This window comes from Haemaphysalis longicornis, unplaced genomic scaffold, assembly GCF_048455015.1.
Source record: "Haemaphysalis longicornis isolate Haplotype H1 unplaced genomic scaffold, Haemaphysalis longicornis Haplotype H1 scaffold_1, whole genome shotgun sequence".
NCBI lineage: Eukaryota > Metazoa > Arthropoda > Arachnida > Ixodida > Ixodidae > Haemaphysalis > Haemaphysalis longicornis.
The window spans coordinates 355,563,819-355,588,325 of NW_027526203.1; the positions used below are offsets into that span (position 1 = coordinate 355,563,819).

The 24,507-nt window shown below is 46.3% G+C and overlaps 1 protein-coding gene across 2 annotated transcripts in view; it reads right to left on the reverse strand.

The window, feature by feature from the left end:
• Positions 1 to 24,507, reverse strand: part of LOC144154941 (putative helicase mov-10-B.1) — a 79,297-nt gene that overhangs the window by 15,081 nt on the left and 39,709 nt on the right. For both annotated transcript variants that reach the window (XM_077686086.1, XM_077686085.1), the window contains 4 exons: positions 22,643 to 22,746; positions 18,998 to 19,215; positions 13,323 to 13,483; positions 1,326 to 1,574 (listed from right to left, as the gene is read on the reverse strand). In XM_077686086.1, the coding sequence (XP_077542212.1) occupies positions 1,326 to 1,574; positions 13,323 to 13,483; positions 18,998 to 19,215; positions 22,643 to 22,746 (732 nt within the window). The remainder of the gene's footprint in view (positions 1 to 1,325; positions 1,575 to 13,322; positions 13,484 to 18,997; positions 19,216 to 22,642; positions 22,747 to 24,507) is intronic.

Below are 24,507 nucleotides of genomic sequence, written 5' to 3' on the forward strand. Positions count from 1 at the left end.
AGGAGTTCACTGTGTTTTTAACATGTTGAAGGCAGTTTTTTTTTTTCTGAAATATTATTTTAAGCAACAGGATTAAACCAACCTCGCAGAGAACATTTAAAACACCTGGGAGGTATTGTTTAAGAAGCTCAGAAAAGCTTCACCTCTTAATACTGTGATCACACCGTCCCTACTGGCTGCCACATAGCATGCGGCACCTGTGCCCTAGTTTTGCCAGGGAGGGGAAGTCGGGCAATGGTAATTCTTAAACTCAATCAGAATTTTCAAATCGCAAATGCCTGTACACACAAATAAAGGCCCCCTTTTCAGCTTTTTCATTTAACAAAACCACCAAGAGGGATAAGCATGCTCCTGATATCAAATTTTGTAGAAAATAAAGGCGTAAAAAATGGGGGAAAGAAAAAACTCAGAATGTGAAGTTTTCTTTCTTTTTCTTGTTCGCATTCTTAGAGAGTGAAAATGTGTTTGAATGTGCTCTCTGCATCAGCAGCAGAAGGAGAGCACATGTCTGTAGCCCACACTTTTCTCACTGTATTTTTTTCTTCTCCAATTTCTCTTCATGACCTTCTCATCTCAACAGCTTTAAATGTCGGTGCCTTTGTACCAATGGTTCATTGTTAGCTTCAGGTCTTGGAACCAATGTTACCAAGCTAAGCCTTAGGATAGCTATAGAAGAGGTTCAAGAGGTATGCAAACATTTTACCGTAACAGCTGTCACTACGAGGTGATACCGCTTTCACGAGTGTGCCCACTTAAAACAGCATGCCCACTAAACACTGTGTCCACTTGCAGGCATGCTGGGCGTTTGTATAAGTTCCCAAAGTCAACCCACACTTGAAAGAATACCTGACTGAGCCCAAAAGAGCTATGTACACCAGACAGGAGACTGGACATTCTAAGTCATCTCACGGGCCTTAGGTCAACACAACAGGTCTCCCCAAACTACTTCCAAGGAGGGCTTGCATTCGGGCTTGTTGGTATTCCATAATGCTCATCTTATTCGCAAAAAATTAACACAGACAAAGAATACAGAGACAGGTGCTACCTTGGACAGTGCCTAGGACACTGTCCTTGTCTTCTTTGTCCGTATTATTTTTGTGTGCTTGAGACAAACGTTACCTCCAAGAAGGTTCACCTAAGTTGCCCAGGCTGGCGTGATAGCCGTCGCTATGCCCAAACAACTGCAACAGGCTACTGCAACTCTGTACAGAAGTTTTTTTTTGTGCTTGCATGTCTGTAGAGGTGCCAATGTTTTGCCAAATTTAATCAATGGTTAGCAGCTTTTGTGAAACGCCTATTCAGATGGTGCTGCTAAGAGAACTTGCCTGCTTCCGGTAGGGGGACACGATGCCGATGTCCTCGCACTTTATGCGCACACCCAGGCCACTTTTTCCCTCGAGCAGAGCTGCCACGTAGCTGATGACCACTCTGATTTCCTCAGGATTGTAGTAGGAAGGGCACGACAGCTCCCGGAGATCTCGGCCACTGACGCCGTGGAAGATGAGAGGGCAGCCTCGGCGAGGCAGCTGCTCCCACTCAGTCATGCAGTGCGTGATCAGCTCGTCCCCTTGGGCCTGCAGGAGTAGAAGGCACCGCCTTTCTCAAGAGGTTTCACTGCACATCATGTGACTGGCGATGTCTCGAACGGTGACTATGACACACTGTGCGACTTCCACCAATATTTCACGCAGGATTCCTTCAACACTGTATCCCTGCCAACCCAAGCGTTCTCTCCTATAAGTCACGCTGGCTGTAAAGCTGCACGATACAGTTGAATCACTTGATAATGAATGCTATTGTGGCAAATTATTGGGAGCAGCGAAGAAATACCAGATAGGATGGCCAGGCTTTATTTCAATGGGAACTATAAAAGAAATCAAGGACTCAGGGTATGACAAAGTATGAGCAATAGTGAAGTAAGTGTTGGCGGCTGTAAATATGGAAAATAGAGATAAAAAAAAGAGTCCAAGGACCCAAAAAAGCAATTTATTCATGCTATCTACACCCTTACATCTATCACCCAATGCATAGAGAGTGCCTTTTGAGCGGTTAAAGTAGAAAGTCAAGCTAGTTGGTAACAGCATAATAAGACGGGATCACTAGTGAAACAGAAACAAGGCCAAAAGGAAGAAGCTTGCACCAGTACTGACATCAAATTTTTGCTGTTTGATTTTTATGCTGTAAACAGTACCTCTTCACCCACTAATTATTTAATTAGAGCCAAAAGTGGCTAGCGTAAAATACCGTATTTACTCGTGTAATGAACCCACTCGCGTAATGAACCCTCCCCCCACTTGTCTTCTCAAGAATTTACTTTTTTGTCACTTTGAATAAAAAATGTAGCGGGAGCATGCTTTTATCCGCAGACCATCGCAGTAACTTGATATCACGCCACAGTAAGTGCAGAAATGCTAAAAACGCATTCCAACAACAACAAAAAAAAAATCTTAAAAGTAGCAGGAGACGTGAGCGCGAATGCCGTGGCTCACAATTTAAAAATTGCGCGCTTCCCGAGCGCCACCTGCTGATTGTATAATAAACCTTCTTGCGCCATAAAAACGTTGCTGTGTGCAAACGAAGCACAAGAAGTACTCCACACTCCTTCCCTGCTCTTTGCTGTTCTGGCTGGTTGTGGTAGCGTGCGAACAAAGCACTAAACGTACTCCGCACTCCTCTGCTTTTGCTGTTCCCCGACTTCACCATTACGCTCCGTGGTGGTGTTGTTCAGCTGTGTTTCGACCTTTTTTTGTGGTCCTGGTGCACGCCGTACGATGGGCCAGTACATGAGCTACACAGCCGGATTTAAACTGAAGGTGGTGAAGTATGCGTTGATGCACATGGAAACCGCGCGGCTGGGAGGCACTTCAGTGTTGACCCACTGCATGTACGCTACGGGCGAAAACGAGGTTTTAGGGCGGTGAACCGGGATCGCCATGTGTTTCGTGGGCCCAAAAGAACGGAAGTGCCCGGGTGTGGGAAAAGTTTTGGAGTGCCTGATGGCACGGCAGACAGTGCACTGTGGGCTGACAAAAAATGTGAGGTGGTAAACGTCTTCAGTAAGGAATACAGCTCTATGGCGAGTAGGGTGCCACTAGCATGTTGGGAATAAAGAAGAATTTGATTACCTACATGTTTTTACAAAAATGGTAAGGCTCTGACAGCGCTTCTCTTAGCTACTTTATTGTATGAAATTTTAACTTTTAAAACTGTTGCAATTTTTTCCCGCATACCTCCCCCAAATTCATGCCGAATATTCTGGAAAAAAAGTGGGTTCATTATGCGAGTAAGTACGGTAATTACAACACATCCACTGCAACCAGTTTTGGTTTCGGTTGATGGCAGCACAGATGAATGCTCCAAGCCATGCCAGAAAGTACTATACGTCACAAGGTTGTGGCTGCAAAGCTGCAAGTGGTGACGTCCATAAAAAAAAAAACCATGATGTCACGTGCATTTGCCGCATCGTCTGCTATGACCGCACATGGTCTGCATTGGCCTGCCCGAGCTTGCGGTGGTGACTGGGCCATGGTATATTTGGAAACTAATTTTCAAATTCATGTTATTAGATGTTATTTACTGGGTTAATTAATTATTAATTATTAACTAATTAATTAATTACTATGACACATTGGTCTTTCATTGGTTTTTGAAAGCCAATGCTAATTTTTTTCCACTTTCCCAAAGCTGATGATGCCGTTGACAGACACTGCCAGGAGAAACAAGGCAACAGCAGCACAGGACAGCATTTTTGGTTACAAAGGCTGCACATTACCCAGGACTGGCCGGTTCTGAGGCCACTGAAAGTCTTTTGTTACGCTGATGGCAATTCCACTACTGCTGGCAATCTGAGGTGGCTTGCGGCTGGGCCCTGTTAAAATTAATTTCCGGTACGTTTCTAGCCACAGCTGGTTGTGAAAATTGCTGGAAGGCATCTTCAGAAACTAGTGAAGCCAATTAGGTATATCATTTTTTAGGATTCTAAATTTGGTGTCAGTAATCTTTTAATGGGGCCATAAAGAGAACATACAGGTTTGGTTTATTACAAAGACTGTTTGTCCCAAAAACCATGATACCAATTTTATCACAAACTTCAAACAAATAATTGAGATGTTAAGAAAAACAGGTGAAGCAGTGGCAACTCCCCACCCACTTTCTGGCCACGTCTCCAGGACGTAACAGGATCTTGTTTGTGTAATTGGTGGCTGCTGATCAAAGCCGCTGCAAAGAAACATGACTCGGCGATAGCAGTAGGAGGTCATACCCTGCCAAACGCCCCAGACGTAAAGATGACCATCACAGATTTCTCCAGCAAAAGTTGGGGCTCACTTTTGCATGGCCCACAATGCTCCTTCACGGTATTTTTATCCAAATTTTTTTTTCTTTTTGTAGCTGTCTTTTTATCTCCAGGGTTTAAAGCAAAGTTAGGTCTGTCAAAAAAATTTATAAAAAAATCACTTTTTCAATTGCCACCATTTTTTTATGGACATCATGTTAAGGCCCTGGACTGCCCTATGCCACATTTTAAAAAGATTTTTGAGGTGACGTCGGAACGCAGGTTGCAGGTTGCTTAGGGCTTTTTTGCGATGGTCTGGAACCGCGCAGGTCGGACAAGGAGCTGATGTTCCTTGACCCTTAGACGAAGCAAGCCTCCCCACAGAAGACGGACCAAGTCGGCGGCCACGGATGGCTTAACGAGCTCGTGCAGACTTCATCTCCCGCCCAAGCTCAAGACAGCCTGTCCAGTGCGTATTCCATATTTTGACCAAGCAGTAATGCGCGGTTTGTCGACATTGCCTGCCTCCGAGCGCATCACTGGCACCTCCCGGTGATTCCAACGGGCCCTCAGCGGTGTCCCCGTGATGCCACGTGGTGGGTTGCGGCTATGGTTCTCATGTTCTAGCTAACTAGCCAGGTAATACAGCCCATTTATAGCCACGACCCCCACATTCCGGCACCTGACGTGCCCATAGGCAAGAGCGCATATGATGGCGTTGGTGGGACAGTGAAGGATCTGGCAAGTAGGGTCAGCCTTCAGAGCCCTTATGAAGACCAGATTATGACACCACATCAACTGTTTCTGTGGGCAGAATGGAAACATTGCGGGAATTACGGCGCTTTGGGTGCCAGGTAGCGCTGTGCAATACATATAGAAAAGCCAAACTTGCAGAAAGGTTCGAAAAAGCGATTTCTATCAAAGGAACACGATCATTCCATCACTTTGAGACGTCATCCCTTTCCACTCTCTAGGCTGGGCTGACTTCGTACTCGACTACAGTGCAGGTCCGTGTCTCAAAAGAGTTGTCACGAGGAAACTTTAGTGCCAACTTTACTGCTATGTTTTTTAACAAAATGAAATATGTCCTAAAGAACGGGATCAATACTGCAACCCTACGGAAACACATGTCATGGTTGTTTTTTGTTCCAACCGAACCTTGGTGACATGCAGAGAATACACCCTGTGGAACAATGTGGTGAAGTGTCGGTGTACAAATTCAAAATTTTCTTTTCTCTGCTAAAACGAAAGTTGTTTCTATTAAACTTTCTGAAATAAACTGTGATGATTTGTACTAGTAAATGCCTTGTATTCAATATTTTTACTACGAGCACAACAATATTTGATTGATTGTAGGGTTTAACGCGCCGACGCAACGCAGGCGATGAGGCGCGCCGTAGTGGAGGGCTCCGGATTAATTTTGACCACCTGGGGATCTTTATTGTGCACCGAAATCTCGTACACACGGGCGTTTTTGCTTTTCGCCTCCATCAGAAAAACGGCCGCCATGGCCACAACAATATTTAGTTTCCTTCAATCTCGTGATGTAATTTAGGGCTGAACATGGGCCAGAAAGGAGATTTTTCCAAATGCGACAAATGTTTTCTCGCACATTTCTCCTTTTTTCAATGTCAATACATACACAGTTAAACCTGGAAAAAACGAAGTTGACAAAACTTCGCAATTTTCCGTTACATCCAGGTTTTTGTTACATGCAGGTTTCGAGTTCAGGCTCGCGAGAATAGGTAGAAATGAAGCCAGAATGCCAGACATTAGTGAAGGTGAACTCACCATTCGTGGATTTATGTATTTCACAGTGAAAAACTGCGTGAGTTGCACCTCCTGCTTTCGCATGAGCTTAGGCACTACACGGCGCTCCAAAGAAACAAGGTCACTTACCCCCGTATTAACAAAGGTAACTTATGTATCACTTTTGCCTTTTGCACTTTTCGTTGCCTTAACGCGTTAGAAGAACCAAACTTATACTGAAAGGGTGCCTTTTTTGCGAACTTGATCCTCTTCACCATACTCAAGATTGTTCACAGGGTGCTGCTGGGGTACCATACCAGGCGGCAACATTCTTCTTTCTCGCCAGCAGAGACGGCATTGAAAATTGTGCGCTTTCTTGAAAAGACGCAACTTCTCGTTTTCTAGCAGCAAAACTCATCACCGACGAACTGATACTATGGACAGAAGTGGAGATGCGCGACTACATGCCGACAGGACGGCCTGGAACCTAAATACTTAAGTTTGAAACCGAAACAACACTCAGACGTGGAAACGCACGGTAGTTTGCGGTGCGGGCGAGAAAAAAACACGAAGGGTTAGTTACTCTTGCTTAGCTGGTATGGTGTCCCTCTACAGAAGCAAAACCAGAAGTGACTGCTACGTTAGCCACGGGATGGTGTTAGCCCCTCCGTTCATCATCATCGTCATCATAAAGAATTTCGTGTTTAGGCGATTCCAGACATTCTCATTGCTGCTGGCTCCATACGGAAGTGCTAGTATTAGCTAAATTAGTTCCCTTCCCCGGTCGATTTTCGGGTTAAAAGTGCAAAAAGCAATGATTGATCAGCTCGCTGACTTCGTTATATCAAGGTTCACCGTCGCGACGGTTCGTTATATAGAGGTCGCAAAAACATGGGCTTCAATGGGGTTGGCAATGGGGAATTGAAAAACTTTGTTAAATCCAGAAATTCGTTACATAGAGGTTTGTTACATCCAGGTTTTACTGTATGTTTAAAAAATTGTCCCCAATGGTGAAATTCAGAAAAAAATGCTTCATTGGCTGAGAGAGTGTGCTTGTATTTGCTAAAAAAAAGTTTGAAAATGTGCAACATCGTGTATTTTCTGAATGGCGTAACGAGAACAAAAAAGAGCAAAAATCCTTTAAAAATGCCGCATCGGGCAATTCAGAGCCTTAACCTGGTGTGCATGAAAAAATGGTGGCAATTGAAAAAGAAGTGATTTTTTTATGAATTTTTCGACCAACGTAACTTTGCTTTAAAAGGATCGGCTACAAAAAGATAAAAATTTGTTTGGATAAAAATACTTTGACGGAGCACTGTGGGCTATGCAAAGACGAGCGCCAACTTTTACTGAAATCCGTGATGGTCGACTTTATGGCTGGGACGTTTGGCATGGAATGACCCAGTAGGGCCATTAGTTCGTATCACTTGAATGCTAGCGTGCAGTTAAAAACACTGATAACTATGTCTTTAGTGTTCCCTCTATTGCGCCACTGCTAACATCATGTAGTGCAAAATTTGAAAGTTTTTCAATATTTCGTATGTTTTTTAAGTGCGAATGCACTTTATAAGCGACCCCAAACCATCCACCGCCGCCGGCGGCGGCGGCGTCCGCAGTGCTCCTCTATATTTAAAAAAAGAAACAGCATCTGGCGCCAGGTTTCGATCCGAGGACTTTGCGGACGCAGCGCGACGCTCTACCGACTAAGCCACGGACGCGACGGTGATATCAGTGTTAATGACGCGCCTTATATCTTTAACGCATTCAAACTACGTCGTCAGCGGCGTGCGTTGGCGACTCAGCGGCATTATAGCGGCTTGATAACTGCGTGGTGTACACGTGATACTACAAACCCGATGGATGAGATGGAAGAGAAGGCGGCGAGGCGGTAGGCTGCGGGGGCCGAGCGCAAGCGCCGCAAGCGGGCCGACAACCGTGCATTCGCACTTTCACATTCTCCCCCTCGGGGAAATGCGGGGGAATTTTTTGGTTAAAAAAAGTGTTTCATGGCTGGAATACAGCTGAGTGAGTTACCAAAGGCTGGTTCTTTCAAACTGAACATAATTATATTTTGCCTTTATGGCCCCCTTAAATGAAAAAAAGATACGTACAGGCATTTTTTTGTGCCAGAGGGACATCGGCACCCTACAAAGCTGCAAAACTAGCACTACTAGTAACACCTCAACTGGCAGCTTGTCACAGCGCTCCACAACTTTTCAAGTGACACCTTTGCCCTCAGACTAACCGAACAACTGGCAAATTAGTTTTCTCACATAAATTAGATGCAATAAAACAGCACTGATGCCACATGGGCAGGAGGGTGCACCCCTTCAACAAGAGTATATGCTAACTTTGCTTTGGGTTTTGTTTCTGGATAGCAGCTACCCCTTTGGATCTGCTCCATTACTCTATTTTGTCATGGAACAGAAATAGCTGTGGAACAGAAAAAACCACACAAGATCCTCCTTTACCATGTCCAACCGGCTAAAGGAACAGACGGCAGAGTTCTTGCTTCAAGCAGTAAACCTTGTAACCTTGTTTGTTGTCATCACAACATTAAAGGGGCCATGAAGACAAAACACAAGTTTGTTTTATTCCAAAAATTTGGTGTTTTGTAGTACCAATAGCACTTGTCTGACAGCAAGCGATGCTTAATCCAGCGAAAAATTAAACAATTTGAGGCAGAATTTTAATTTTTCCACTGCATTGTATGTTTCATGTGTTAGGCAGGTACCTACGACCAAAGTTGGTGTGTTGACTGAGGCTGCCGCCACTATCTGCTAAATGTGCTTTAGTTACAGTTGAACCTCGTTAATTCCAACTCCCTTAATTACAACTTCTAGTTTATTCGAACTGATGCTGCAGTCCCAGAAAAGTTATGTGTATTTAAATAGCTTTCGTTAATTCGAACTTCTTTTAATTCGAACAAATTTTCAGGCCCCTTGGAGTTCGAATGAATGAGGTTCCACTGTATTTTGGTTAGTGTCTGCATTCCTAGATAACACAGTGATACCACTCAAGGACCACTGTTCCCACTCAGTTTGCTTCTGAACTGACTTCTTCCTGCCGTATTTTCGTTACGGTTGATAGTAACCGTGGGCAGTGAGTAGTGCTGCTTATGCCAGTTGGCCAGTGTTGCGTTAGCCCAATACCCTTGACAGCTGTGTTAGGCAGAATCGGATGGCATAGTGCCAGACACAATGCTTCTATGTTTACGTGTTCGTCCACAACTTCCATTGTTTACCTCAGCATTCTTACTGCAATAAAAGGAATATGCAGTAACTTCAAGCGAAAATAGATCGTTCTGCAAGCTTATAATCCCTGTTTAGCTTACGTTGGATATTGTAGGCCTCAGCCAATCGCAACAAGTGGCACATAATATGTCGGAAGTTCAGTAGGGAAAAGTAGCTGGTGAGTCACATGCCTATTCTCAGTTTTCCTCATTAGTATATAGCTTATTTGCACTTTAAAAGTGGTGTCAATATTATCCTAATAAGGCAATCTTTCGAATGAACCAAACTTGCATTTTGTCTTCATGGTTTTTGTCCTTTAAATGTTCTTAATTTTTGTAGGTTCTGTCCTGAAGCCAGTTACACACAACAATTACCAGTTATAGTGATGACTTTTCGTCATCTCTTGGTACCATTTCAACCCTGTTATAACTCCCTGACTCCCCTCTCCCCCCTTTTTTTTAGCTTGGTGCATCACAGTTGTAGCACCCTGAATATCAAAGCTAATGACTTACTACTCTTGCTGGCGAAGACAATGAAGTATAAAACTTGTCCTAATCCTTTCTTTACTCATTGGTCTCTGTTCATGGGTGCCTGCAAGAAAGCAAAAGGGGAGGGGGTACTTGCCCCCACCTTCTAGATATGAACAAGGTCGAGGCTGTGAAGAGCTTTAGTTAGACAGTGAAGATAGGTGGAGAGGCTAACTGGTTACTTTCATTGTTTACTATAATTATACAAAGTTTTTTCTTCCTTCATTTTTTCATTTCTCATTCCTCCCCCCCCTTTTTTTCTCTTGCCTTTCTTCTTCCGTTGGAGTACTTTACGTACTTTTCGCCCTCCTTGGAAAAATTTCTGCAGATGACACCCCCGTACCTGTCTATTCAATTGAACCAGGCACAGTTTGCCCCTTCACCCTCTGAAAAGATTGCGCATGGATTCTAATTTCTAACCTATACAGACATGCAGATGCAGCTACTACAACTGAAAATTCTCAGGGGCAAGGAAAGTGCGGTAAAGCAATAGTTTCACTTCAACCGCTATTATACAGGTAGAGAATTTCCCATAATAGCAAAGGTAGATGTGCGAGCGGGCTGAAAGATCTCTTCGAAGTAAAGTTGAAAAGCCGTCTGCCCTACAGATTCTGGTTCCGAGTTGTGCATTACAAAGCGTTGTTTTAGACTGCTTGGCATTTAAGTTTGTGAGATCAAGAAAATTCTTCTTTGCATTGTACTATGGATAAAGCCCCTTAATTTTCGCGGTGGAACATTTCAAATTCTGCGATTCTAGATAGGGGAATCTGCAAAATTCCGCGACAACATTGAAACAGCATAAGGTATATGTAACAGCTCATTTATTAGACACTTCAGACCCCTAACGTGCTAGATTTTATTTACAACTGAAGGAAGCTGTTGTGGCTGAGCATCTGGTGATGCTTTGTGCTTTCTTCACCAAGAGAATGGCGCTTGTAAGGCACGATGTCACCATAGCGACTGAATGACCAACAGGTATTTAAGGGCAATGGAAGAAAGTGTTGGAGTCAGGTGTTCCATCCCAGCCCAGAAAGCCAGGACATCAAAATCTTCACCTGGCTTTTCTTGTTTAGAAAGAAATTGTGCCAAATCCCTGTCACTAGACTTGAGGTCTTGGGCAGACTTCAGGTACACTTGCCATTCAGCAGCTAGAACTATAAATCCAGGAGCGGCCCCAAACTCTGATCTCTTCTCTGAGAGACACCCAACTTGCTGGGGATCCAAGCACCTCACACTCTTGAAGAACTTCCAAGTGTCAGAGTTCTCCAAGTATACTAGCGCCTTGCTAGCCGCTTTTCTCATTGCACCCTTCATTTGTTTGCAATCTGACCGGCCTTGTCGTGTGCAATGTTCTCTTTCTGTGGCTATGGCTAAGCCCCTTGATTCAGGTGGAGGCTGCGCCACCTAGCCACTTTTATTATTTGATAAGGTAGGAATACGCAGATGCAAATTTAAATTTTCAACAGTAAAAATGTTGCAGACAATAGAAACCATTTTGCTATTACTTTTCCGCCATATTTCACCGAATATATCGTTTTGGGGATGTGGCGCCACACTTTTAACGGTTGTTTTGGAATTCCACGAAAACACTTTAGTTCTGCGATTTTTCGCGGAATTGCGGAATCGCGGAAAGCTAGGGGCTCTAACTATGGAGAGTGTAATTTGTGTATGAACATTAATTTAAAAATTGCATACACTGCGCCTCATGCCAAACACATTTTTACCAACAGACAAGGTTGGCATGTGCTTCAAAGGCTCCAAAAACTCATAGTTTAAAATTGATACTAAATTATTTGAGACAATTAGCCAACTGCCACCATCATTATTTTTTTTTGCCTTCATGGAATACCGTAGTTACACGATTGTAGGTTGACTCGGAATGTAGGTCAACACCCCCCATTTCACGTCAGAAAAAAAAAATAATAATAATAAATAAACAAACAAACAAACAAAAAGAACACGAGCGCTTTCCACAACCAAACTTTAAAGGGACCCTGCAACACTCTGAGCAGTGCAAGTAAACCTGCGCGACATTTAGATTACACTGCCAAGAATACCTGAGCCAAATATTACACGTGCACGTGAAGCGGTGAGCGCGCAAATCGCTGTGGAAGACGCGGAAAAACCAACCGCGCTCTCTTCAGTTCTCCTCATTACGCATCCCTGGCATGGCCTAAGCGACGTCAATGAGGCCATGGCTGCCCGATCGGCTGTCACTGGCCAACTTCATGGCCAATTTCTCCCATTTCCGCCGTCGTCATCGCTGTGTACGAACCTCTTCTATGCCTGAACCTGTAGGCACAGTTTTGCCGTTTCTTTTGTGTTTTGAGTGCGCGCGGAGTTTGAGTGATGAGGTCAATACTTCCCTTTCAACAAGACCACTCGACTACAAACGTTTATTGCTTCAAACACCCTACCAGCCCGAGCGTGCGCTTGCGAGCAGGCACCCATGCCTGCTTTTTTGTGGCACCAGACCGGAAATACGCGCCTTCACGTTGCGGAGAAAAGGAGAAAACTCCCCGTCCTGTGATATATCAAAGGCCGCCGAAGAGAACGCCGCGAGCCGCCCCCCTCTCCGGGAGAGAGCGCACAGCTCGCGTTGTCCGTGGTCGAGTTGAGAGGGAACGATTATGCGCGATTTCTCATCGCGCGTAGTTTCGGTGATAGTGAACGGATTTTTGTAATTCTTGCGGGAGGAGATTGCTGGGGCAATAAATTTTACCCCAAAATACATTCCTAGCAGTTGATGGTAACTGTTGCAGGGTCCCTTTAATGGTCACCTGACCTACAGCTCATCCTCGTGAGTGCTTTGACTAGTGCTGCTGCTGCCATCACAGCTGCTGCGGCCCCACAACCCAGTCATCCAGTGTGAGCCCACACTTTGCGAAAGACTGCATCACAACATTGTGTGGAATAGCAGACCATGCAAAAAGCATCCCCCCGCACAAAGTAGGCAGGGAGGCCCTCTTCACAGTGAGCCCGGCTAATGCGAGTTTTTGATTGTCCACCGACATCCACTTTCTGTATTCGTGCCGCAAAAGGTCCCTGAAGGACTTATTAATGCCCACATAAATCGCTGAAGTTGCCCTGTCAGGCCACTGGGAACACCAGCATCACCACCACCACCACCACCACTGGCGACCCGACACTGCTCGTGAGAGCACCCCGAAATGGCCAACGGAAGATGCCACGTGAAATGCCGTGAGCAAAGAAAGAGCCCCCCCCAAAAAAAAGGTATTGCGGACGAGCGTTTGGAATATAACTACTATGTATATGGAATAGGTAGAGTCATAAAGCAAATGCACAGTTGCATCCCCGAATTCCCGTTTGACTTGGCATCGCTGGTGGTACAAGTTTCAGTTTTGATTGCAGGTCGACCCCCCAACTTTAGATTTTCAAATTTGAAGGAATCGGTCGACCTACAATGATGTCAATACGGTAATATCAATCCAAAGAGAAAAGCTTACTGAACTTAAGTGCAACACTGCTTTTTAGATGTAAGCTTCTGTTACATGCTCTTTGCGTTAGAAATTGACATACCTGCAGTTCACGGTCATAAAACAGCCTGTTTGGAACCTCAATAATATCTTTGTGGCTCCTGAAGTTCTTCAGCAGCTTTGTCAGCAGCATGGGGCTGTAGTGACCATTCGCCTGGCGCTGGTACAGCTCACAGTCCATGAGACGCTCCAGCAGGGAAACATCTGCAAGCACACGTCTGCCGTCACTCTGCCGTCCAAGCACAGGGCTCAGGAACACTGCTGCCCACAAAAGCCCCTCTTTTTGGCCACACCAGAGATCAAGAATTACTTCTTTAGGCCTTACGGTGCAAAACTTAAGTTAAACAGGGGTTTTATACGCAAAAGCTACACCGGGGCTATGAGGCGCACTGTAGTGAAGGGCTGCGGATTAATTCAGACCTTCCCGGGACATTTAACGAGCACCGAAATCTCGACACATGGGCATTTTCGTTTATCGCCTCCGTTAAAAAAAAAAAAAAAATTCAAATCATAGGACAATGTCATCGGAGCGCCGGCAGTGGAACGACTGAGCGGAGCGGCGCACTTACCACGTTTATATGCAGCGGAATGAGAGAGAGCAGCGCATAGCAGCGCATAGCAGCGCATGCGCATGTGTTAACTGAGCGCAAGCGCGAGCGCAAGCTGCGCGCTAACGCACAGTTGGCACGGCGACGGGAGCGAGCTGACCACGCTGACGCACAGATGGCGCTGCGGTGAGAGCGGCAGAGCGCACAGCTGCCGCGCCGAGGATGCGGACTACACCGCGACAACGACGCGGGACAAGGCGAGTTAAAGAGATGCATCGCATCTAAAAAGCGGACGCTCCAAACAAGGCACACAGTCTCCCCTCTGCAGATAATCTTTGTTTCAGACAGAGGTAATGACAGTGCACTCCCCCATCGGTTCCCCAGACGAGTTATTTCTATCGCTTCATGATCTCTCTGGTCAGTAGCACTAACTGAAAAAGAGAATGATTACCTGGCGGAAATGGGGGTAGAGCTTCTCCCATATTCAGTGCCTGATGTGCCTTGTTTGGAGCCTTCTCTTTTAATGTGTGTATCCTATCTTCTGTGCATATCCCGGGGCACTTTGTATATGCTGTGTACGGTAATGGACCCCCTGTATTTTCAATTCCCACTGCTCGAATAAACCTCGGTTGGAAGATAGCGCTTCGGCAAGTTTTTGTTATTCTGTATATGTTCCCTTTCATTTTGCCTCAAAAGAAGCTACGGACCACCGACACTAACTATCCCAAACCCACACACTACTAATCTACATCTCCCTTACGATCGAGCACTGAGTGCTTAAAGGAGCCATGAAGACAAAATGAAAGTTTATGTCATTCAGAAGCTTGCCTCGTTAGAATAACACTGACATCACTTTTAACGAAAATGCCACGCAAATAAGCTGTATAATGAGGAAGACAGAGAACACCCATGTGACAACCTAGCTACTTTTCCACCCTGCACTTATGATGTATTATGGGCAGCTTGTTGCGGCTGGCTGCAGCAGAGAAAACCCAATGCAAATTATTAAACAGGGATTATAAGCTTGCAGAACAGGCTATTTGAGCTAAAATTTAGTGCACATTCTTTTTATAACAGTAACAATGGTGGGGTAAACAATGGAGGTTATGAGCAGACATGTAAACACAGAAGCACCAGTGTGCACTGTGCGCACCCGGCTGGCCATAGCTGCCCAGCAGTCCGGCGCAATGGGCCTGTCTCAAACGGCACAGGCCAGCTGGCATAAGCGACATTGTTTTATGTGACCTTGTTGAGCACACCCAATGTTTTGCGAAAATAAGCAAGGTGCAAATTTGGTCAAAAACAAAGCAAGTGCAAATAGTGGTCATGAGCAGCATCATAGCGCCATTCGGGAGGACTGACGGTAAACGAGGTGACAAAACACGTTTGGCAGTTTGCTGCAGCCCTAGTCACCATGCTAGCCATTGTTTCAAGTACCTGCCCTGGATAAGTCATCACTAACATCACGAAACACACGATTTAGCAAGATAATTAAAATTTAGGCTTAAATTGTTTAATTTCTTGGTGAATAAAGTATCATTTGCTGCCGGACAAGCACTGGGGGCACTACTATAAAACATCAAATCTTTCAAATCAAACAAATTTGTAGTTTGTCTTCATGGCCCCTTTAACTTATTCACCGTCAATTGACCCTTTACACAGAAAAGGTCAAAAGCTTCATCTTTGTAGCTAGACATGGGTGCATAAACTTGTACTACCCTTAACTTGTACTTTTTATTTAGCTTGATCACAATGGCCACAAATCTTTCGCTGGTGCAGTAAAATTCCTCTGCATTTCTTGCTATCTCTCTGTTGACCCAGAATCCTAGCCCATGATTGTTTGCTCAATGCCCTCAGTAACAAAAAATATGCAAGCTATTCATCACGAAGCCCCCACCTGCTCTAATCTCGCTTCAATCTATAATATCCCGTTTACTCCTGGAAAGCTTCTCTAGTAGAACAGCTAGGCTACAGTCGCTTGACGGAGTCCTAGTATTAAATGTTACCACGTTTAAGTTCCCGTCGCAGCCTGTCCAGACCCAGGGATCATTACCGCACACTGCTGGATCGCTGACCTGACCACCGCCTTGTTCAAGTGCTCCACAGCTGCTGGGGACTGCGGGCCCTGAGCTCTGTTGTGGGTTCATAGGGAGGTTGTATACTGCAAGCCCCCTATGAACCAAATGCTACGCAAAGGTGGCCAAACCTGTGTCTTCTTCTCCTGGTTGCTAACAAGTGTTACGTAATTGTTTATTCATGGTCAGCTAGATCAGATCAGCAAAAAACTTTATTGTTGCCATGGGCAAGACCCTTTTCATGTCGACTTCAGCGTCCTTCCGCAATGGCACGATTCATATAGGCCACCGCGGTGTCTTCGGCCACCTGGGCTAGTGAGGCCTGAGTCGCAGGGCCTGTGCTGAGCAGTAGAGCTTCCCACTACTTCCAATCATAACTTTGAATAAAATGGGGCACTTTTTAAGGGTTTGTAGGGGTTTCTCTTCGCAAGACCAAACCACATGTGATAGGTCTGCATATGGATGACCTAGAGGACATTAATTAGAGTGCAGCTCTGGGTAGTAGAGTGATATGAGGGGAGGGGTGGGAAAGGTGGATGTTTGAAGTTGGCACCATACTACACCATGGCGGCGGGAGAGGGAAGGAGTGGGCGGTGGGAAGCGGGCTCTGGCCTTTGGGTAGTGATCGAGTACCGATAGGAAGGTCAAAAGGTGGTCCCTAAGGGAGAACCATTGAGGGAGTTTTGCAGCGTCACTGAGCTCTCGGATGACCAGTTCTCGAGCAAGCTTGTGTGCCAATTCATTTCCCGGGAGTTTGGAGTGGGCCGGTGCCCAAACAATGTATATTTTTCACTTCAGGAATTGGCATGCCTGCAGGAGTAGACGTAACATTTGGGGGGGCAACTCCTCCGTTGGAGTAACTGGTAACGGCCGATTTGGAGTCTCATTACAGTAGTAATCTTAGAGCTGGAAACAGCATTCACCACTTTGCCTACGGTTGGAGATTGAGAAGGGAAGGAGAGGGCGGCGTATATTTGGTGGGATGAATCAACCACAACAGCCGCCATGGCTTCTCACCCTGGGTATTCTGCAGCGTCCTTGTAGGCAGCTTGTGGGATGTAGGAGTGTTGTTTGTACAGAGCCGGTTCTCTCGCTCAGCGCCTTTCCTCACTATGAATGGGGTGCGTGTGCTTAGGGAGCTAGAGAAATGAAATACTTCAATGGCATATTTTTTGTCAAGCAGTATGCTGGCCTCTGCAATTGTGATTGAAGATGAGAACTTTGGAAGCACAGTGGAGCTCCGATAATATGCCTTTCAAGAGACCGCGTGATATCGTCGTAAGACCACGGTGTCGTATGATCGGGGTGTGGGTAAATGCCAGCCTAGTAGACGGTCTCATGCGACAGGTGGGCTAAGAACTTATCTAAACTACTACATCCAGCGCGTTGTCGCATTTGCGAACCTTTGGCTAAAATCCCAAGTTACTTAAAAAAAAAAAGAAATGCCCATTTTGTGTCCCCCTCCCCTCTATGGTGTCTGCAATAGCCCGCTAGCCATGCGCCACACGACCCCCGTGCCATCCGGCGCTAGCCCGCCAGCCCTGCACCTCGCGCTCGCGAGATAAGCTGGGAAGGGCAACGCAGTCAAGCAAACAGGGGGGAAAAGGCGAGTGTGAAACTGTCAAGGTCAATCACATTGAATGATAGTACGAGGCACGATGAAAAAAAGGTGGGAAAAAAAGGAATGGAGCGACAACATGGCTTTGAAAGACTAATAAGCAGAGAGCTGAAAAAGGGGGAGAGATGGCGTCGTGAAAGGAAGAAACTTGGATCGAGCGTGCGAGGAAAGCGGGTGTTCGGCCATCGCCGTGGGGTTGTGCCGTATGTGTTTTCACGTTCATCAGCGCGGTGGGAGCTTCAAAGGTTCAAATTCGCGGTCCAATAGCCACCTGGACTTTGACTTCTCGCGGTAGGCGCGTTGGCGTTCCACTGCCACATGGGGCCGTCGATGCCGCCAGTACCCGCCTGCTTGCTTGCGTCTTTTCAGCAGGTGGTCTGGCGTGCCTGCAGACCTCTGCATATCAAGCAGTGTCAAATGGGGGTTAAGACTAAAGAAAGGTCGCGATGAGGTGGAGAAGCGTGTAAAAGATGGGAAAAACGCGTTTATCCCCGTCAGGGTCCGTTGTATGAAGCGGACCGCGTGCACTCAAGCATTGTATTTTGTATAATCGGGGTATTTAATGCATTGTTTCTATGGGGAGTTGGCCGGGACCACGGTGATCCGTCGTAAGAAGCGAGTCGTCGTAAGACCGGGGGACAAATCATCCCGGTTCTACAGTATTACATTTATTAACTACATTTTTCTTTTCATAAGCTCAAAGTTGATAAAAGTGCAAGCAAAAGACACGGCCACAGGGAACTTCTACTGTACTGTACAACTGGCTCACACCTACACTGTCAACTTTTTACACACAAAAAGAGATGTACAATCTCCTTTTAATCCACTTCATACTAGGGCTGTTAGCACAATATACTAAAAGAAACAGTATTACTGTAAATGACTAGAATACTTGACATAAAGCTAAGCCCCAAATGAGCTACTCAAGAAGTGCATAAAAAATGAAAACCCCTGCATAATTCCAAGCAATTAGGCTGCACTGGAGAAATTCTACAGTGAGCAGGGTTGCTCCAGAAATGGATCATTGTGGATTATAAAGACAGGCTAAGGCAGAAAGGGAGCACTTTCACCACCAGTAAGACAAAAGGCCACTATTCCAAGTTTGCATTCAGACCTACTCCAGAATTACTAAACCTTTGTAAACCTTATTTCACACTTCCCATATGCCTTGGTTGGCATTCATGACTGTAGGATTCATTTTGTTTAAGTTGATCCTGAGTAAAATAAACACAACTACTAGACCTTTCAAATGTACACAACACCACAGTGAAACTTGCCTCATTCCTGATTTGGTGTTACTTGTTTTTTCTTTTCCTTTTTGCGCAACTTGTTCACAACAATGGCAGCTTCTTGGCCCTCCAACAACACTGTTATAGGCAGGTTTCACCGAGTCAAATTCCCGCTCCTGCTCCATGTTTCCTTCAAGGCCACATCGAGTGCGTAGGGCACCACCTACGAAGACACCACCTCCACTCACCCAACTTGTACTTCTGTGCCAGGCGGCTCCGAATGACGGGGCCCAGCTGCTTGGGGTCCCCGGCGATGACCAGGTGGCCGCCCACACCCCGTTTCGTGGGGTCCCAGGGCGACATGAGCCCCACCACGGGGATCAGGCACTCGGGCTCCAGGCACTGGCCTGCCTCGTCCACAAAGATGTGTGTGAAGTGGTTCAGTGGGAAGTCAGCCGAAACCAGCCTGCGCACCAGCATCCCCACTGCTCGAGTATCCGGGATGATGCGTACTTCGAACTACTGAACTGGGCGGACCCGCCGCAGTGGCTCAGTGGCTAAGGTGTTGTGCTGCTGAGCCCAAGAATGTGGGTTCAATACCCGGCCACGGTGACCGCTTTTCTGAGGGAGGCGAAAAGCGAAAGCACCCATGTCGAGATTTCGGCACACGTTAAAGCCTCGTTCTGGAACACTAGGGGCTCTGTAGCACTGGTCCCAAGACAGAGCACAGTAAAGAGCTGCCAACTACTGCCGCACCATCTGGCAGCCAGGCAGAACCATCTTCACACCTGAGGGCCCTGCCTACCTCACTTGGAGGAACTGTGACAAAAGCTGTGGCCCCTGTTACAAATAATAAGAAGGCCTGGTTAGCAGCAGGCTTCCTCTTCTCCTCTGTTCACTTCTCCATTTACTACCCCCGTGCCCGTACATAGGCGCCCACCTCAAAGCACATCCATTATCAGCAAGACTGTGCCACATTATTAATAGCCTCCACACTCACATGCACAGGCTGCTGAGTTTCAAAGCCCATGCAGGGGCCTAGCGCAAACCCCTCAGTTTTCACAAGTTCTTATTACCACCTTAAAATCTCCCTGGCATTGCCAACATCTTAGATATTGAGAACTCCGTATCCACAGTGGCACAACCTATTGGTAGTAATACCAAGCTCCAGCTGCCTCTGCAGGCACGCTGTTTTCAGTGGAAGGCTTCAATTCTCATGCACACAAGCAGCAATCAAATAGCAGATAGCAGGCATCCGTCGTCAATACAAAGAAAGGTATAGTACAACCAATGTGCACTGCCAATGATGACTTACGAGTCAGAAGCTTGGCACCTTAGTAGTAAATGCCTTTGCAGGAAAACTTAGGTCAGCCCATTGAGTAACAGAAAGAAGGGTGATAGTAATGTTACGGGTAGGGAGCGGGCACCCCATATCACAGAATGAGCTCAAACAAAGAGCGAGAAGTGGACTTGGACTGGGCATGTGTAATGCGGAGAACTGACAACTGGTGGACACTCATTGAGAGATGGGACTAGAAGAAGGGGACGACCAGTTACTAAATATAAAGACAAAATGAGAAAATTTAAGCGTGAAGAATGAACTAGGGCAGAGCAGGACAGAAAAAGTTGGAGGCATATGGGAGAAGGCCTTCATCCTGCAGTAGACGTAGGCCAGTGGCATAGTCAAAAATTTTTTAGGGGTCTTATATGCCGCAAAAAAAAAAAAAAAAAAAAGCCTTCTGGAATGAGAAAATGTCACCCACTTTCCTTTTTTATATAGATAAGCTCAGAAAATTTCAGGGGGTGTTCTGACATTGAAACACCACCCCCCTGGCTACGACCATGACGTAGGTAGTCTGGTTATCATGATTATCATTGTATTCATAATCATCACCCTCATCAAATGATTGTTAAAGTAAAGCCCGCTTAATCGAACACAGATATATCAAATTATTGCCTTTATCGAACCCTTGTATAATTCTGGTAAAAATTACATGCACTTAAAACTTTTTACATCGAACGCGATTTTTCGCGATACATCGGCGCGCAGCGGTGGCGCAGGTGACGCTTGCAACTCCCGCGCGAGCTCGGGCGCGTCCCAACCGGTCGTGGCAGAGTGGACCAGCTCCACGCATGCATGCCGTTGGAGCCGAAAGCATTGGGCGCTGCGGGCTGCGGTGTCACCGAACTTCAAGTCCGTGCCACTCGTTGCGTCCACTTGCTTGGTTCGCTGGGTTCGCCGTTATTCGCTTGTATCCATGCTTGTCTCCGCTCTGTCGAAGACGCCGAGGACTCCGTAACGCTTCCGAGCACGAGTGAAGCCGTCGCTGCCGTGGCCCTGCTATGGCGATACTGCAGTGCCATTGAGGGCAGCGGTCTTGTGCTTGTAGACTGTCCGCCCCAATAAATTTGTTTTCTTTCCGAGAAAGTGTCGTATCAATACTGAACTGCAGGGTGGTAAGAGCTCAGCATTAGCTCGTGACTCCGTCGGCAAGATTGTTCTCATATAAGTTTTTTTTTTTTTTGCTTCACTTTCTATATCGAATTTTTGCTACAGTTAAACCTGCATATAACGAACCTCCATACAACGAATTCCTCTTTATTACGAAGTTTTGATATTCCCCGGCGCTACTGCATAGAAGCATGTGTATTTCTGACCTCTATGTAACAAACTAGCAGCGGCGGGCACCCTGGAAATAACGAATTTTTCCGCCAAATACCTCGCCATTTTGCACCATTTTTTTTTTTTTTTAGCGTGATGGACAGCCGCATTCATCTTCTGCGCGGCTGCCCCGGCGCCGACAGCGCGAAACGATGTGATCGCGCACGGCGCGCACAAGCCGCGGCAACGGTCTCGGTCCTGAGCTCCCGCGGGGTGCCGCGGTGCCACCGGCGCCGGCGCAACCAACACCCTTTCAGTAGAGAGGGTGTGGATTGCGGAGAAAGAGGAGAGCGCTGCAGAACGCGTCTGCCGCGCTCTCCCCTCTTTTTTCAAACTGCATTCCGTTGCTCCCTGACCGGTGCTACCCGTGCTCGCGGGTTTTCAAAGGCTTTCGCGCCGGCTACCGGAGTCCTCTTCAACCTCTTCAAAAGAGGTTGAAACAGCTGAGGAATGTCCGGAAACAGGAGAGGAGGAGTCTTCAAGCCCGCCCGATCTCGCCGAAGCTTGGGTGTCACTGCGCGCAAACGGAGCAGTGCCGGGCGACGTGCAGCTGTGCGACTTTCTGCATGCCGACGACTGCGCCGTCACGACGGAAGAAATGTCCGATGAGGCGCTCGTTGAAAGTGTTCGAGATCAAGATGACGAGGACGGACCTTCGGAAGTCGAGGGATCATGTGACTTGCCGTCCGCGGAGGAAGTGTTAGATGCGATTGACGTTTTGCGCCGCGTCACGGCATCGCTGGACGATGGCGGGGCAGCGTTGTGTGCGTTAATCTCATGCGAGCGTTCCGTGCTGCCGTCCCTCATGAACAAGCAGCAGAGCAAAATAACTCAGTTTTTTTCCGCCAAATAAATGTTCTAGGTGATGCCGACCTCCAGTTATACTTTTGTTTCATTTGTGCATTTTTTCCCCGATTTTTTATACCGAAACTGCATATAACGAAAACCTCCCTATAGCGAAATTTTCCGGGAATTTGTCAGCTTTGTTATATCCAGGTTTAACTGTATATCGAACCCTTTTACTATCCTCGCGCTGTTCAATATAAGCGGGCTTTACTGTATTATGATTCATCATCACGATGACGACTACCCTTCAGTAGCTTTTATTTTATGGTGGTCTACCATTGGTATCCGCACTGCCTACTTATGACAAGCAAAGCATTACGACAAGCAAACCAGATGGCACTGTTATGCATGCAAAGCAGTGTTCTAGAAAGAGACTTGCACTTACTTGCCAGTACCTGCCAATGTGGACACAATAATTTTGTACTTCATCAGGTCACCAGCACTTGGATACCTGAACTTTTTGACGTTAGGATTGTAGTTTGACACTTTCTGAAAAGCATAAAAATGGGGAAAAGTTCGGTATGTGCAATAATTTCAAGTTTCAAATTCAAATTGAAAAAGGACTGCTTGCATAATTCTAAAATCTTAAGGGGACATGCTCCTCGAAACAACTTTTTTTTTAATAATGAAATTAGGAGGCTGAAATTTTCCCAGCTTGTAAAGATTGAGCTCCTCTTGTCATATATGCAATCCTATTTCAAATATCTGCTCCGGATGAAATTTTACGCAGCATGACATGCTGAAAAATGGCTTTTTAGGGGCGAAGCTCCTTAAGTCATGGGTCTGTCCATCCCTTGTGTCTCGTGGTACCCCGCCGCATGCTTTCGGAGATGTCGCAAAGTGGGCCGCGTTGCACACGCAAGAACCGGCTGCAACCGGCAGCGCAAACTCGGCACCGGGAGCACGAGCTTGTCTGCGTTCGCCAACGGAGGTGCGAGCGCACGTGCACTGCGAGGGGGAGATCACGCAAGAGATCACGCCACGAACGCAGGCAGTCGTTCTCGGAGATCGAACGAGACGCAAGGACCTTTGCTCGTTTCCTCTCGTCTTGTTCGGGCACAAGTTCGCCCTAAATAAAAGTTCTTTCTTTACCGTTGTGTCCCATCCTACGTGACAAATTGTGGTGGAGGTGCGGGGTAGTCCTCGATGGCGCGGGGTCTTTCACCAGGTGTGGGCCTGGGAGCACTGACTCCGAAAATAAAAGTTGATTTGTACAATGTACACACACAGTCTTACGTCTTTCTTAATGATGTAATGGGCGAACTTTCACGGGAGAGTTACGGTTACCAATGATCTCCCCCTCTCGAGCTTCGCCCCACTTATCATCATTCATTCCGTGGATATGGCGTGATTTTTTTTGTGCACACTATTTTTTATAGTAAACATTTTTACTGAAAGTTTTAAAATAGCCTAGGTGGTTCCATATGAACTGCAGAATGTGCAAATCTACCTGAAAAAGCCTTATATTCATTTTCCTCACCACGAAAAAAAAAAGAGTGGTATTGTGCCTTTTCATGCTTCGTATATTTTTGTTTTATGATCTTCAAAAATATCTAAGGACACAAACTGTGTTATGAACAATATTTGTACACTCTACATGTTATAATGAATATCTGTGCAAAATTTCATTGCAACACGACAAAGTGGCAAAAATAGTGTGCAAAAACTCAGAAAACTGACAAAAATGCCAAACTGAGAAAAAAGCAATTGAAAGTTTATTTCTTTGACAGATTCTTAAATTCTTGCTCAAACAACACGAAACTTGGTGGGGATATAGTCTGAAATGTCCACACTGAGGTCCCAAAGCTAGAACTCTCCTTCCGCATAAGTTGTGCCCTTACAATTTTAGCCTGTGGAGTCCTTGGTACGGGCACACTTAATCACAATGCGGCGATGGGATCTACCCTTAGCGATCAGCTTGGCAGACATCTGCCTGGACCTCCGCTGGTCACTTGCACTGCTTAGTCTGACCAGTTGTTCTGAAGGGAAGATTCACAGTTCTTGGGGAATGGCACAAAACCTGGACGGATGATCGTGTCCGATGCCAACCATGCATGCAGCGAGTACCGCGTTCATAATGAAGGCGAAACTATCACGGGGACTTCCAGTGCAGAGTTGAAATTGGCGGCCTTTGCAGCCGATGGCGGCAGCGCGATGCGACGAGTAGACAGAAGAAATCACCCCTGCAGGGCACTCCCCGTTTTTGCAATTGAGTTCCAGTACCGATGCAAGGCCCTTCCACTCGTTCAC